Source organism: Chaetura pelagica, unplaced genomic scaffold (genome assembly GCF_000747805.2).
Source record: "Chaetura pelagica isolate M959 unplaced genomic scaffold, ChaPel_1.0 scaffold135, whole genome shotgun sequence".
Taxonomy (NCBI): domain Eukaryota; kingdom Metazoa; phylum Chordata; class Aves; order Apodiformes; family Apodidae; genus Chaetura; species Chaetura pelagica.
Genome location: NW_009953649.1, coordinates 5,721,718 through 5,737,492, shown reverse-complemented (window position 1 = coordinate 5,737,492; position 15,775 = coordinate 5,721,718). Strand labels below are relative to the sequence as shown.

Sequence of the window (15,775 nt, the reverse complement as noted above, 5' to 3'; positions counted from 1 at the left end):
ACGTTCACTTTCGAAACCTCAAATCAACCCTTTTATCTGCTCTAGTATTTCTTTAAATAAAACATTTCAAAATGAAGTGTATTCACTTCAGAAAATATTACTTCTGTAGTGAGCTTTGTAATTGTTAGATGGAGAACACTTCTTCTAGTATTGATGTTACTATCAGAATCTGTTGTCAAGAAGATTTTACGCAGAAATCTCTCAGAACAAGAGGCCTTCAGAGTTACTGAAACACAGTCATCTTTTCCCTCTTCAAAATTTAGCTCAGTCTCCAGAAACAGCCTTCTAATTAGCCCACAGCTGGCAGCACCAAAGGATATTGTGTTACTCACTCAGGATATGCTGATTCAGCCTTATGAAATTCAACTTGAAAATTCAGAAAAATACATTAAAGCAAAAGTGTTTGTTTTTTGTTTTTGTTTTTTTTAAAAATAATTTAATCTGCTGTAAATTTAATTTTCCAAGTTGACCAGAACCCATTACCTGTAAAGAACAAGTCCTTAATACTGGGTTTCATCAGTTTTGGATCTTCTCAGCTCGCTTTACTCTAGTGCAAAGAGATACTTCATAATGTACAATATATGTACTTGCAGCATTTCTCTTTGGAATAGGGATCAAAGGCATTACTTTGGATAAACAGATAAGAAAATATCTCTACAGTCATTAATAATAGATATTCTCAAAACAAATGATTCCTGAGGCGCAAAACAAATACATGAAGAAAATGAGCGTGACATTGACATAAAAAATGGTATCTTAGATTTGTGTTACAATAGTAACCTAAGGTAAAACCTAAACATTTACAGAAGTAGTTTGAATTCTGCCTTTTTTCTCAGAGAAAAGAGCTACAGACTAGCCTACCTGCCATCTACGGTATCTAGTCTGCTATAAAGCATTAATCACCCTACTTCTGGGAACTGCTTGGTGATGTTCTCATGATGTTTATTATTTTTCGTTCTTGTACTGTCATCTCAGTTTTCTTGCAAAAGAAGTTGAGAATTAATTTCCATCTTTAACCACAAACTAAGTTCAATTGAAATGTAGTAAGAAAAGAACATGACAAAACTGATGATTTAGGATTCCATGTTTATTAGTGCTCAGTGACTTCCATATAAAATATATGTTATGCACCAATCCAAGGATGATTTTGTAGCTGCTATCTTTGAAAGCTTATCTTGGGATCTGCTAATTAAGCTTTCCTTTGTCTATAACATACATCAGCAGCAGCAGTAGTGACGTGTAATGTTCCAAAGTTTGGTTGTGTTTTTTTATAAAGAGATACAAGAAAACCAAGGTGCAACATGTTCACCTGCCATTTAAAAATGAAAGCTTTTATTAAGTGCAATCCAGGAATATGCTATGGTCATATGGATATATAATTGCCTGAAGTGTAAATTTTACATCTTTTTTTGAAGTATGTGGTTCTTGACATTATTAGAGAGAATAAGATAAGATAGGGCTCTATTTTGTCAACCTTTCCTTTATTTCTAGGCCAAGCACATACCCTGCAGCCTGCAAAAAGAACTGGAAAGGGACTTATACTTTCTAAAGATCAATTAATTTTAATCATGCATCTAAATGTGTACAGCAGTCAAGATCAAGCAAGAGTGGTTGAAAAAGGTTGTGATTTTTCAGGGGCATTTACGTTTATTTAAGCAGCGCTTGCTCTTACTGTCTCTTATGCACTATCCCCTCAGTGTGACTGTAGCACAGCGTCAAGCTGTGAACTGAATCAGGGAACTGATGCAAACTTTAAAAAGAAACAAACTGAGATAGAAGAAAATTAAAGGAAGGACGGAGGCTGCTCAAGCAAGGAAAACTGCCAGAGGAGTTGCTCATTAAAACATGGTTTGACTGATTGACAGTTGATTAGGGGTTGCCAGGGTTGTGCGTTTGTACATATACGTCTATTTCCTCTTGTAATTCTAGCTGTAACTGAGCAAATCACTTTTGAGCTCATCATTTGCCTAGGTTATTAATTTAATTATTGATTTCTCTTAGGTTATTAAATTCTTTAATGTTACACAGTATTTTTAGTTGGAGAATTTTTTGAGTGATGACTGTGTTTTGGATTTTGTGTTAATGAATGAAATTATTAAGCTCGTAAGAATGTTATGAGCAACAAGTTGTAAATAAAAAAGAAAAAAAAGGAGGACTTTAATGTCAATATAATGTTTTGTAGTGGTAATCTAATGATTGCTTTGTTTGAATATTAAGACTAAAACATCCATGATTTGACAAATCTCTGCTGGCTGATTACTGCTTCACTGAGGAAACTGTATTATTAAAAATTCAATTGAAAAGAAAAACAAAAACAAAACAGATTTTCATCTTTTAGAGCTTCATTACATAAGAAAGACTGACTGGAGGGGAAAATACTGAAAAATAATGCAAGAGAATGAAGGAAAACAATTAAAAGGAAATGAGAACAGAGGAGAAAAAGTGGTAGAAGAGAGTAGGATAATAACAAGATTATAAACATCACTAAAATATCTGTAAAGGAATCTTTTACAATTAAAAGTGCATTAAGTAATTGCAAATCCGAACAAAAAAATTTAAAATATTTTGTAGGTACTGTGACAAATGCTTTTTAATTCTCTTTCTGTTCCTCCCCAGTGTAATCACCAGTCTGTTTGACATTTCAGTGCAGACATGGCTAACCTCATTATTTTCTTGAGGAAAATTAAAAATTCTCTGTGTGTATGTTGGTATTTTTATGTGTTACAGTCATGACACCAGAGAACTAGGTGTGGATCTCTGGGAAGTATCACCCAATAAAGAGGCAAGGTGTGCTGTGGAAAGATGAATACAAATCTTTCTTGAAGGCCCTTCATTATTTATAGATCATCTAAAATCTCTGTCAGTTCTGGTTCTGAGGTAATATTTTACTTTCCTATTCCATATTACGAAAATGCTGAACAAAATGCGAATTCTATTCTGCTTTATCATGGATAAATCTTTCATAAGATCTTTATTCAGTCTGCTTTTTTCAAAGACACAAGATATGGATAAGACTGTCTAAGAATCACCTCTGGTGAGAACCGAGAAATTACTTAGGCATGTATGAGACATCCTGGGCTGGATAGCAGTTCTTTTGTTTTACCAGCAAGTGGTCATGAGATCTTCCACAACCTTTCCCTAATTCTGAAGACAACAACTTAATGTCATATTTGGGAATAATGGTAAATTCATACTGAGTCTACATCTAAAGCCATATTTAAATTGGAAATTACAGTAGAGACAAGAAATAAGCATCAGTCATCATTGGCAACACCTTAATCCCTGTTTCTTTTCAGGAATATGCATTGGAGTAGTAATCGCTTGTCAAATTGTGACCCAATTGTGACTGGGTCTGTGATTCTGAAATCTGTTACTGTCAAATTTGACCCAAAATTGCTATCTGAAGTGTGTGTATCTGCATTATCTGTGCAAAAATGTATTAAGTAGTGAATATTCTTAGCGCTTGGTTTACTTGTGCTCCCTCTGGGGTTGTTCCTTTGCGCCAATAAACCAGACTTATTTAGAACTGTTGGCACTCATCCACCATTTCCTTGTTAAATGTTTAGAATTTGTAAGTGTTGTGACCCTTTTTGCCAATGCAAGTAATCCTAATTCTAGCAATTTACACTTGTCACTTTGCTTTAAACTCCATTACTGCACACTGAAATTCTACACAAAATGGCTTGGAGACCATTTAATAAATAACAAATTGGAGATAGAGGGATTTTGTCCCTTATGTCACAATTAATTATTTTTTTGGGTTTTGTTTTTGTGTTGCAGAACTGTGACGTAGCCCAGCAGAGTATTGTGCATATTGTTCAGAATCCACAGAAGAGCAGCCAGAACAAAGATGAGACAGAAGATAGCCATGCTGAGGGTATTCTAAAAGCCTTGGAAAGAAAACCTGAAAGTCTAACTCGAATAGATCTCAGCACCAGCATTCTCCCATCACTATCTGCAGGGTTGGCTGTTATTCTGGACACTACAAAAAACAGCGTTCCTCTTTCTTCTGAAAAATCAGGTAAATAAGTGTTTTGCTACATTTCAATGCACAGACCTGAAGATTTCTCTGTTTCTTTCTTAGGGTGAACAGTTCTATACCACACGAAAAAAACACAACAACATACGGTTTCTTTTGGTTATGAAACAACAAAAAATACAGCTGTATTAAGAGATGATGAACATCTGAGGTGTCTTCTAGCAAAATAATTTTGCTTTGTGGATAAATAGAATTAATTCTTGTGTTGTTCTTGTCTCTAACTTGCATTATGCTAATATTTTTACAAATTATTACAAATTGGCAAAAACCCCAGAGGTCTGTGAGAAGGCAAAAAAAAAAAAAAGTCTGTAAACTTTCCACTACAGAAATTTCCTCAACTAGAATGCTGGGCATCTTATGCATTGCAAATGTGTTTAATTCCCAATCTGTTGTAATGTTTTCATACCCATACGTTTTGTTAAAAAATATTTCTATTCAATAGATTTATTATTTATGAAAACATAGCTGGCACAAAATATGATGGTGATTCATACTATGGATTTTATTTCTTCATCCACCAAATTATTACTAAGAATGTCTTGTCTTCATGATGAAAAATTATCTGAGGCACAAGTTAGGTTACTGCAAATGGGTTGTGCCATAGTATTTAAAATTGTTAATTAGAGAGAAGCTGAAGTTAGAAGGAAATACAAGAACCTCTTAGCTATTTCATGTTATCTTCTCTGAGTAAACCCCTCCTCATACACAGTCAAGCTAATCTTTACTCACAACTAAGTTTGTCCCCAGTGAAGAGACACCATTCTGCACAACAACAGACTCTGTTGTGATCTGTCAGAATAGTCCATCAGAGATGTCTTTTTTGGAAAGGCAAGTACACAGATACCTTTTATACACAATGCGGAAGATAATACCAAACATAGGTCCAGATAATTTTGAAAATGACAGAGATACCTCTGATACTAACATGACCACAGAAATCCCCATGCTTAATAAAATGGCTACTAAAACTGTTAAAATAATTTATTGAGAATTTCTTAAGTAACTCATGCAGAAAATACACAATTCGTGGGAGGGTCACAGAAGTATTCCACAACTGACTTTATCAACCTCTCACTGCCAACTAATGATGAATGAGTGCAGTTTAGGAACAAATTAGTACCCAGCTTAATGATCCACATCTCCCAATCTGAATGAATAATGAGATAAGAGGGGTGCATGCCAATTTAAATCTGGTAAACTACAGAGAGGATTTCAGACTGGACTTACTATCAAAAGCCAGGCAATGGTGTGTCCTTTCCAATGCTACTACGTATTTATTTTTTTCACTGCTGTACATTAGATGTACAGAGCTTTAATAGTTGTGTTGCTCTTTACAGAATAGTTTGTACATGTGTAAGGCCTTTTAAAATCTGTCATATGGTGTGTATTTCCACAGACTACAAACTCTCTGAAGCCAAGTACTAACTGATATGTGTCATCTATTGCAGCAAATATTTTCATGGCAGAATGGCAAGTGAGGAAAAATATGTTCAGAATATATGTGGACTAGTTTTATCTGTAAGTTAAACAGGCTTTAACAGATATAAAAAAGTGATGAGCTGATTCGCAGTCTCTTACTGTGAGAGTCTGATATATGAAAGACACAGGCAAAAACTTTTAGAAAGGGAAATAATAATTTAGGGTTTGGATAGTCAGTCAATTCTGAGAAAAGCTCTGATGGAATGAAAAAAAATAATAATCATTAAACTGGGAATATTGCTGACATGGTACAAATGAGTAGCATTCTGATGACTGTGTGCTAAATAATTCCTGTGCTCAATAATTGTTATTGCACTTTTATATGATTCTTGTAATCAAAAAACACTAAAAGGATGTGAATGTTAGTGTCAGGTTTGCTTGAATTAATTAGTAGTCTAAGCTCCTGAAGTGTTTTAAAATTGCATAATAATTTTAAAAAACCTATAACATCAAATTAGTTCCACATAGGGTATGGTATGGTGTATATCTCTATGTCCCCTTTTCAATGTGGTGTTAGGCTGAGTACACGTACCCAGTACCAAGCTCAGTACAACTAGAGTTCTCTTTTTATCCTTGTTTTGAGAATGACATCAAAACATGGGCACTGATACATCTAAGATGGTCTCCAGCACTGCAAGAACATCTCTGTTGATGCTCCGAGACATGAAGCTCTTTAAGTGTTCAGCAACTGCCTCAGACAAACTAATACAACACAACTTATTTTCTCCTGACCTAATTTTGCTTCGCTGTCTCACAAACCTAAATATCTAAGAACTTACTATTCCCTTAGAAAATGGAAGAGACATAAAAATGTTCTCATGTCATTTTGCTGCATTTTTACATAGGAAATTAATCAGTATAAAGATTTTTTCCCCTTGGCATCTGTACCAATATTTTTTTGATTAATTATAACAAATTAATTAATGAAATGTACTTTTGGTCCATGGTATCGTAAATCAATATTTTGAGGAAGGGAAATCAGTATTTTGTGCAATTTTGTCCTAATTTTGTGAAACTAGGTCCTTTTTTCCCAGACTTACACTGACCTTTCTTAAATTTCCTGAAATATTAATACACCATTTAATGGTGGTTACATGGTTCTTATGATAGGTCTTTCAACTGACATTAACTTGAATAAGATTCATATTGCTGTGCAAGAAAAAGTAACAAATTACTTAATATGCAACCAATGTATAATTTCAGTAGATACATTCAAGTAACTGTTTAGGTTACTATGTTAATTTGAATTTAGTGCCCTGACAGTTTACTTTTGTAGTAAGATTAAACTACTTCTAATGTAAATAAGAATGCATGATGTAGCACATTTGATTAAGAGTTTTAAAAATGCATTATTTTACACATTTTAAAATATGGAATGCAAAATCAATTTGAGGATCAATCTACATCCAGAAAAGGGGAGGAACTACTATTTATTTAAAAAAAAACAGCAGAAAGTACCAACTCAGCAATAACATAATACTCCCAATTTTGGCAAATACTTTCTGGGAAGCATGGCTACACTTGTCTACTTGACATGCTGTGTAAATGTACTGTAGGTACAATTTTATTTTAAACTTTAAAATAAAACTTTACAAAATTCCTGCATTAACAACTCAGTCTGTGCTAATGGTTAGTTACTGCGTTGTTAATTGTTACAACTATGCAGCCAGTACATAACAAAAAATGTTAGACTTCAGCTGTTAGACCTTTTGTCCTAAATTTGCTGTGATTATACAATACCACAGAGCTGATGCCATGTGGGCTACGCTGATGCCTTATAGTCACAGAAATCAAATTAATAAGATCCAAAAGCTCTTCAACAAGAGAAACTAAAACAAAGGCAGACTTGTCCTCCTTCTTCTGCATCTTTTCATTTCTTGATTGATATTTGTATACTACTTGCCTCCAGCCCAAGAGGGAATCTCTTCTGCATCCCTTACTGCATACCTGGATTTTGGTTTTGCCAGTTCCCTTTCATGGGTATTCCATACCTGCAAGATATTCTGCCCATTTTCAATCCCTTGGGCTTGTTTTGTTTTGGTTTACAACCTTTTTTGCATCTGGATACCTCTTGTGTGCAACTACAAAAATCTTTGCCCCTTTGGTGGTCATAGTACTCCCACACTTCATTCAGAATGCTTACCCATTCTGCCTGACTAGGTCATCACAGCATTAAAATATGCTTTTCAGAGATAACCATAGTTTAAATGTACTCATCTGGGGTCTGAAAATCCAGGTGTGTACTAGAGGTTTATGACCATACATTTGTATGTGGTGCAATGAGATTACATTTAATTTTAAATCAGTCCTGCTAAGTATTTCCTATGTGTTGAATGAGAACTTCTTTAATTTTTTTAATTAGTTTGCAAGCTGATTGGTGAATGTATTTTAGAAGTTCACAAACTGTGATCCATGTTTGAAGCTGAGATCCAGAAGGATATTGATGATCCATTGACATAATGATCACAGTGCTGTAGCTCCACATACTTGTTTTCAACTGTTAAATTATATTGCAATCATGTCAGTATATGTTAAATTACTCCTCTTGATTAGTTGCTATAACCTCTTGGATATTGCTGTATGAGTATGTTTGGAGGCTGGGGAAGGCATGTCCATGAGACAATACTTCCCAATAAAAGTAATTCATTACATGATAATGTTCCTGAAACAATGCTCTATTTTTTGATGCAGAGCATATAAGAGGTTTTCTTAAATCAAGTCACATCTCAGCCACAAAGTAATTATTATACAAAATCAAACCAATTGTCTATCTAAATCTAGTTCTATTCCTCTTTTAATACTTACCTGTTTCATGTCCTATCGTTGAATAAAAAGGTTTTCTTATTTTATAATGCTATACTTAGAGAAGGAGTATTCCTTTTAGTAAGTAATTGCCTCTGTTTAATTATCCTTCATGTCTGCTATCTGGGTAAGATGACAGGAACGATAATGGTGTTCTCTAATCTGACCTTCATTGAAATAGCACTTCCTAAACAGTGGCCAGTGTCAACTCAAGGGTTAATTGAAGAACAGAGAGAGAGTGTTTAGCTCACCAATTAACTAGTTCTGTCAAAATTTCTTTTGAAATAGTTAAGCTTAAAAAAAAATAATATCTGTCCATTATGCTTCCAGTGGGGTTATGAAAATTCGTCATTACAAAGTCCTTGGAAGTTTGCTCTTATGTATATTATATCTTCTGTTAGGGTTATTAACCCTTGACAACTCACTGCTGCAGTATTTCTAAGTTCTATATATAGAAACTGATATCCCCTTTCACCTTCCAGCAACAGCAAAAAGTGATTTTATAAGACATTAGCATAATGGAACCTTTTCAATAAAATGATAAATTGAACCCATTTCAGAAAACAGAACACACACTTGATAATTGATTGCAGCTGGAGAACTCATTCATATCATATGCTTTTAACACTGATGAGAATGGTGCCATTTTCCCACACCTTGCATGTCTGTGAAATACATTTGAGAGGAGAAATGTTCTTTTCTAATAGAGCCAAAAGCACTTCTGGGAATGCTTATCTTTACATGACATAATTATGTCTTATGAATGTGTCTAATTGCTTTATTGTTTTTAAAGGCCTTTTTAAGTTAATTGAAGCTGGTAACATTTGATAACTCCTTTGTGTCAAGGAGTGGGGTGGGGACATTGTTGTGTCCTTGAAATGTATTTTTATTCTTTCTGGCTGACAGCATGGATGGGCTTTCTTCTGCATACGCATCACTCACATCTTTATGCCACCAGCTAGAGGTGGCATTTGTAGGTGGAAAATGTTCTGTGTTGATTAAACACAACTATACACGTTATGTTTTCTGAAATAATTGTTGGCATGAGTTAATTAGTGATGCCACAGGGAAAAATAGGAATGTAACACTTAGGAAACACCTCTTATGTGTAAAAACATGACAATAGAGATGCATAGTGATTATAATGGTAATAGTCCCTTTATGAGGTACAAATAATTAGGGGCTTGTTTTTTTTCAAGTTCATTAAAAACCAGTGGTTGCCACTACTCTGTAGCGTCGTGCTTGCACTATACACTTCTGCTATGAACTCCTACCACTCAAAATGACCTAAGAGACATAATTTTCTCTCATATCACATGCTCGAGATTCATTAATGTTTTATTGAGTTTTTCACGTATTACAAAGACATTAAGAGAACCAAATGTATTAGAAAGGCTTGAATTGCAAAAAGTAATTACATGGAACAGATAGTTTGATAAATTCAGATGATACTAGAATATTTTTTTAAAAGCCATACAAAACACACCCTGCTCTCTCTTTACAAAGACAAATAGCTTTGATTGGACTAAATTTGTGCTTCTGTGAAAGGTAAAGATCATTGCATTTGGCAGGGTAAGACAGAGTCTGTGATGTTTGGGTTTGTGGAGTTTTTTTTAGAGAATAATGGTTGTGGTAGGAAAATTCAAAAGATCTAATTCATATTCACAGAAAAAAAGAATTAAAGTTAGTGAATGTTCTTGCATTGGTCTGCCAAAACGTCTTTAGAATTTCACTGTCAGCTTTATTTCACAGAAGGCTTCACATTTCCTCTGCTACCTGGGTGACTGTTGTTATAGAAGCCAAGGTAGTGGCCTTCTAGTCTATTCAGGCTTCTTTTCAGAGGCTGCCAGCCAGAATTTCAGTTGTTTCTCTGTCTTTGTGCTCCTTTTTGGGGGGAGAGTTGTTTCTTTCTTTCTTTTAGACAATATCTAACCATAGGAACTGAGATTCTATATAAGCTTTATGTGGATTTCCAAAAATCCTTCAGTGTAGGATTTTTGTCACTGCTCTGAGGAACATTGAATCTTTTGCTTTAACATTGCTCGTCCTTACAAATTCTTCATGCACGCAACACTGCCTATATTATGTCCAGCAACTAAGATTCTTTCCATTTGAAGCTGAATAAAGATCCATGCTATGCCAACAACCATTGTCCTATGTAATTATTAAATATTCACTACAGTCTTCTGGAATGTTGATATTCTATGGAATCTGTTGGCAGTGGAGAGAAAGCTGAAATTAGGATTACAGCATTTGTGATCAGATTATCAAATTGATAAGAAAAGCAAAAGGAATAAAATATTTTCCCTGATTTGCCTTTTGCTTATAAGACAGGATGATACAGTGACCTATAAGTGAAGCTGTCTGGAATGTTTCTGAGCTGGATTATATGTGCTGTGGCACCATTTTTTTGCAACTTCTGTGTCAGAATACAGTTTCTTTAGTGAGGTATCCGTGGTCTGGAAGTTCCTATTTAAGGATTAACCTCCAAGATTCAAAACTAGCATTTTTCAATGCTAGACCAAAAACCAGGAATCTTTGTATTCCCTGATACCCTGAAACTGTACCTTACAAGCTTATCTCTACTGTTGGTATCTGTGTGGGTATTCACTCTTTGACCTTGAGAACATGTCAGATTCTGATTTAGCAGTTACATCCAGCTGCTGCTGTAACTGGTATTTGCGGATGAATGCTTCAAATTGAGTTTTGACAGTCTATCTACCTGTAATGATTTCTCATATCTGAAATAGGGCATGTATAACTAAACTTCCACTTAGAATGCAAGCCCATATATATCTATATATATGTAATTTTGACTACCCTCCCACTTAGAAAAATAAAACAAAACAACAAACAAACAAACAAAACAGAAAGAAAAAAAAGAATAATAATAATAAAAAAATAAATTCAAAGGTGACAGCTGCATCCTGGAGCAGAATGTCTTAGGGTACTCCAAGAGACACAAAGCTTGTTGAATGCCAGCACTTTCTTCCAAAGCTTCCATGATGTCCAAATGGTGCAACAGTCAATTCCATGACTGTTGACATATACCTGTCAAAAGACAAGGACAGAGAAAAAGGAGGAAATGTACAGATGTGGACATATGGACTTGAAGTTCAGGGGAGAGGGATCAGCAGGGTATCATGCTCCACGATAAACCTTTTCACTAGGTACAGTGTACATCAATGCTCAGCTTCAGGCAAGGGTGCACAACCTAGCAATGATTTTATTATAAACCCCAGTATCCTGGTTTCCAGTGCTGGCTGACATTATTGTATTGTGTATTTGCTATGAAGATGATTTAACCAAAGTTGTAACAAAGATTGAATGTTCACTCAAGCAACCAAAGTAGCTGGAGCCCTGATCCCTCCTTTTGTTCACCACAATTTTCTCCTTAGCTTTGTCACACAATAAATACTCAGTATAATTACTGGAAGAAAACTCTAGCTGGCAACAATAATTTGGTTTCTTGTTTAAAGCTTTACCACTTGGCAAGTGAGTTTTTATGTACTGCAATGATTCTCAGCCTCCAGAAATAATTTTTGAAGTAGCTGAATCAAATATGAATAGAGTTTAAAATAAAGTTTGAACTGAACTGTAAATGTGGCCAGATGAAGATCCAGATTGACATTATCAGGGACTTTCCCTAAGCAGACTTTATTTCTCTTGAAAAGAATGCTGTGTTTATGTTTAATATAATGAAATAAAAAGCAAAATCTCCACTGTCTTCAGCTGTGGAATGGCAAGATCTTAATACAAGATTTGATGCAGCTTAATGATTATGGCTACTGTACTTTTATACCTTTTGTTCCCTAATCTGTGGTGAACAGGTATAGGTCTTCTTATCTTGGTTTCTAAACCGCATGACATTGTCCACTGTGATTTTCAGCTTGATAGGAACATAATAATGGCCATAGCTGAGCTAATATTTGACTCATCTTTAGCATTATCTTCTTTCTAACTGTAACCATTGTGAAATATTTAGGATGGAGATGCAAAACATTCTGTTTCAAACAGAAGTGTCACCTGTCCTCCACACTCCATCTCCTAATCTGTAGTAGAAAATTTTCAGGTATCCTAAATTTAACAGTAAAGATGTGAACAAATGCATGTTATTTCTGCAATCCAAGCACAGAGATATGTGTTTGACCAACAATAAATAGACAAATAAAAGATCTTCTTTAAATAATAGCCACCTGTAACAATAGCTTTCATTGTGTGATTTGTTTGTTCTCTTCCATATTTCCTTTTACTATTCATATTCTCTTGTAAGTCCCTCAGAGTCCATACTCTTTCTCTGGCTGAATGGCTTGTAAATATACTATGATTATGGCAGAATTACAGGGTTGCTTACCTCCTACACAGATATGTAATAGATAAGGAATCTGAGTTAAACACTGGAGATGCAGAGGTATCTTGATTGTGTCTAGATTATTGTGGTCCTTCATTGAGTAACACATAAGAATCAACTAGAAATCAAATGGTTATTGATGAAGGATGTGGGGAGGCATCTAGATAAAATCTTTCCTGTTTAGAGTTTGCAAGAATGTCTTATAACTTACCATAATACTTGAAAATCCAACACTAGAAAGAACACCTGCCAGAATATTGATTTGTGAACTTGTCAAAAGGATTGTATGAAAAGAAAAAAAATAAGCCTTACTAGGTTCATGTGAGATAGCAGAAAGGGAACAGACTTTTGTAGAGATTAAGAGGCATAAAGTACATCTGAAGTTCAATGTACAAAATAGTCATTGAACCCTTCTCCAAGATCAATTGGCTTAATTGATTGGTGTGGCACTAGAGGAACAACTGAGAGTTAAGATGGCAGCTAGTGGTTCAGTGTGCCACGAATCAGGAGTAAGTAACAACCAGTTGCCAAAGCTTTGTTCTGTACATGGTGTGGTGAGGACTGGAGTCTCAACAGTTCATGTGGTAGGAATGCTAATAATATGGGACAGAGGGTAGTTTCCTAAACTGACAGGTAAAGAATGATAGTAGGACTCAGTTTAAATTAATTTTCTTGAGAAGAGAATTGCTATGGCCTTTACTCTCTAAAATGCAAGAAACATTTAATACTAATGTAACATTTAAAGATACTGTACATGTAGTATCAAAAATATCTAATAATTCATTAATTAGAGAACATACTGATGAATGAACCGTATGGTAGATCAACAATATCTCTTACTGAGAAGTCCCACAGGGCCTACATATTACTGTATTCTCACTTGATCATAGATTTGCATTAAGGGAAAAACAGGTAATCAAGGAGTTATAGTGAGAGATATCAGACGAACTTACTCATGAGTTATTTAAATATTTTAAAATTAGCTTAATTCCCTCTGATAGATAATCTGATGTGTTCCTTTTGGATAATTGAGTTTTCCCATTGTTCATGATGATGATCAATCCAACAGGTTTTCTGACTGGACACCCCCCAAAAAGTCTCCCCAAATTACAGTGTAGAATGGTTATGAGCTGAGAGGTTCAAAGTTTTCATAGGTAGGATCATTTATCTTATTAAAACAAGGAAACTCACTAGATGGCAGGTACCATCACCTCTCTGCAGGGAATTTTCATATGTGTTGAGGCAATTTTAATTGTTGGTAGGGTAGGACTAGTCTATAACACTGTTTCATATATTGTGAACATTTTTTCCACGCTTCTTATAAAATAACAGATGTAGATGCTCAGCAGTCTGTGCATGTAAATGTGTCAGTGAGGATTACTGTGATTCCAGTTTCTGTGCATTTGACTGTAATGCAATTAATAATGCTACCTTTCAGCTAACCTGGGGATGAGGCATTCAGTTAGTTAACACAGAGCTAGAGGAGCTTTGAAGTTCAAGGTCTCAGGACTCTATTACAATCTGTCACTCTTTGTCTTTCCTTCTTTTCCTGAAATACTTTGTTTTTGTGTTCTTCCTCCACAGGAGAAAGATAGCTCCTTGTATGTGTAAAAATTGAACACTCTAGTACATGTTATTTTCAATAGCTGCTGTTTCCTGCCCATTGCTTAAATACTGGTTTTAGTAGCCTGAAACACCTGCATCTCTTCTTCCTCAATGTTTTTGCAAAAATCCTCTTGAGTTAGGTTTATATTTTCTGGCTTCTAAGAGCCAAAGGGTATTGCCTCACATAACACGTCTATTTAGAGCATCTGTGAACACAGTATGTGAAATTCTAAGTTGACTTTTTTCTTACAATCCCTTCCTACTCTTCATGGCACTGTCCTGGTCTTACATTATATGTAAGTGATGCAATGACCATACCATTATGTTGTGGCAATAGTTTGGTAAAGTGCAATTTTTACACAATTATTTCCATTCGTCTGGACAAGTCTTAAAGAAAGATTGTAAACTAGTATAATTCTTGTTGCTTCTTTAGAAGCAGCTAAGGATCTTCCTCAAAATACTATTTTTGATATGTTTTTTATGACATTAAATAGTAGCTTTGTAAACTAAATAGTTAATTTTGAAATATTGGTATTGGTATTTCCTCTCCATAGTCAAAAATATTTTATTAACTGAGCTAGGGATGCATCTTTCCTGAGCTGTTTCCTGCTCCCTGTTATTTCTAAAATAAGTAAATAATCTTTAAAATTATAGTTCTGTGGGAGCATCTCAGTGAAGAGCCTGACAGAGGGCATTGAGAATGAAACGCAATACCACAAATCAATTGGAAAGGCAGCTTCTGTGGTACACTGTTATTGTGCAACATTATGTGACATGCTGAAATATCTGTTAGAATAAAAGCACTGGCAAGTTATTTAGTACATTCATGAACAGTCTTCTTGTTTTCACTAGTAATTTTATTTTTCTGCTAGAATAATGATGTAGTGCTTGTTAAGGAAAAAGAAAGAACATGCAGGGCTAGCTGTAGTGGTGAGTCAGATAAGCAGTTACTTGTCATATTTTCTTTATTGAAATACATCATGATTATATGCAATATAACTGGAAAAGAATAACTTTTATTTGGAGAGCACTCTTGCCTTGAGCAGAGCACCAGTTACAATTAGAAATATTATTATAAGAATTTGGTAGTGTGGATTTCTCTGTTATCTCAACAGCTTCTGAAGATCCATGGTCAGTGTTGTGTGTACAGACTTATGTAACTTATGTACAGATCTATGTAACTGATGTCAATTCTGTGTGTGTCTCTGGAGATGCTTGAAACCAGTACCTGAAACCATACTCAATCTGCAGCACATACATTAAATCTGGAAGGATGCAGAGGATGCTGGAAGGATCTTGTGGCTTCCAAACAGGAATGATATGTAAATAAACAAGCTTTGTTAAACTCAGTTTCTTTTAGTTTATAACAATATAATGTTGTTTCTTGTATGTTTGGACATTCAGGGTAGGGACTCTCTTTTGGTTAACAAAACATGAAAGCCATGTCAAACCAGTTATTCAGTTTGTCCCTCAGTATTAGGACTGAAAAAAAAGGACAT

At 34.8% G+C, this 15,775-nt stretch overlaps 1 protein-coding gene across 1 annotated transcript in view; it reads left to right on the top strand.

Moving 5' to 3' along the window:
- PARK2 (parkin RBR E3 ubiquitin protein ligase) overlaps positions 1-15,775 on the top strand; it is a 555,014-nt gene that overhangs the window by 78,705 nt on the left and 460,534 nt on the right. Inside the window, exon 3 of the mRNA XM_010000025.1 lies at positions 3,781-4,021. Within this exon, the coding sequence (XP_009998327.1) occupies positions 3,781-4,021 (241 nt within the window). The remainder of the gene's footprint in view (positions 1-3,780; positions 4,022-15,775) is intronic.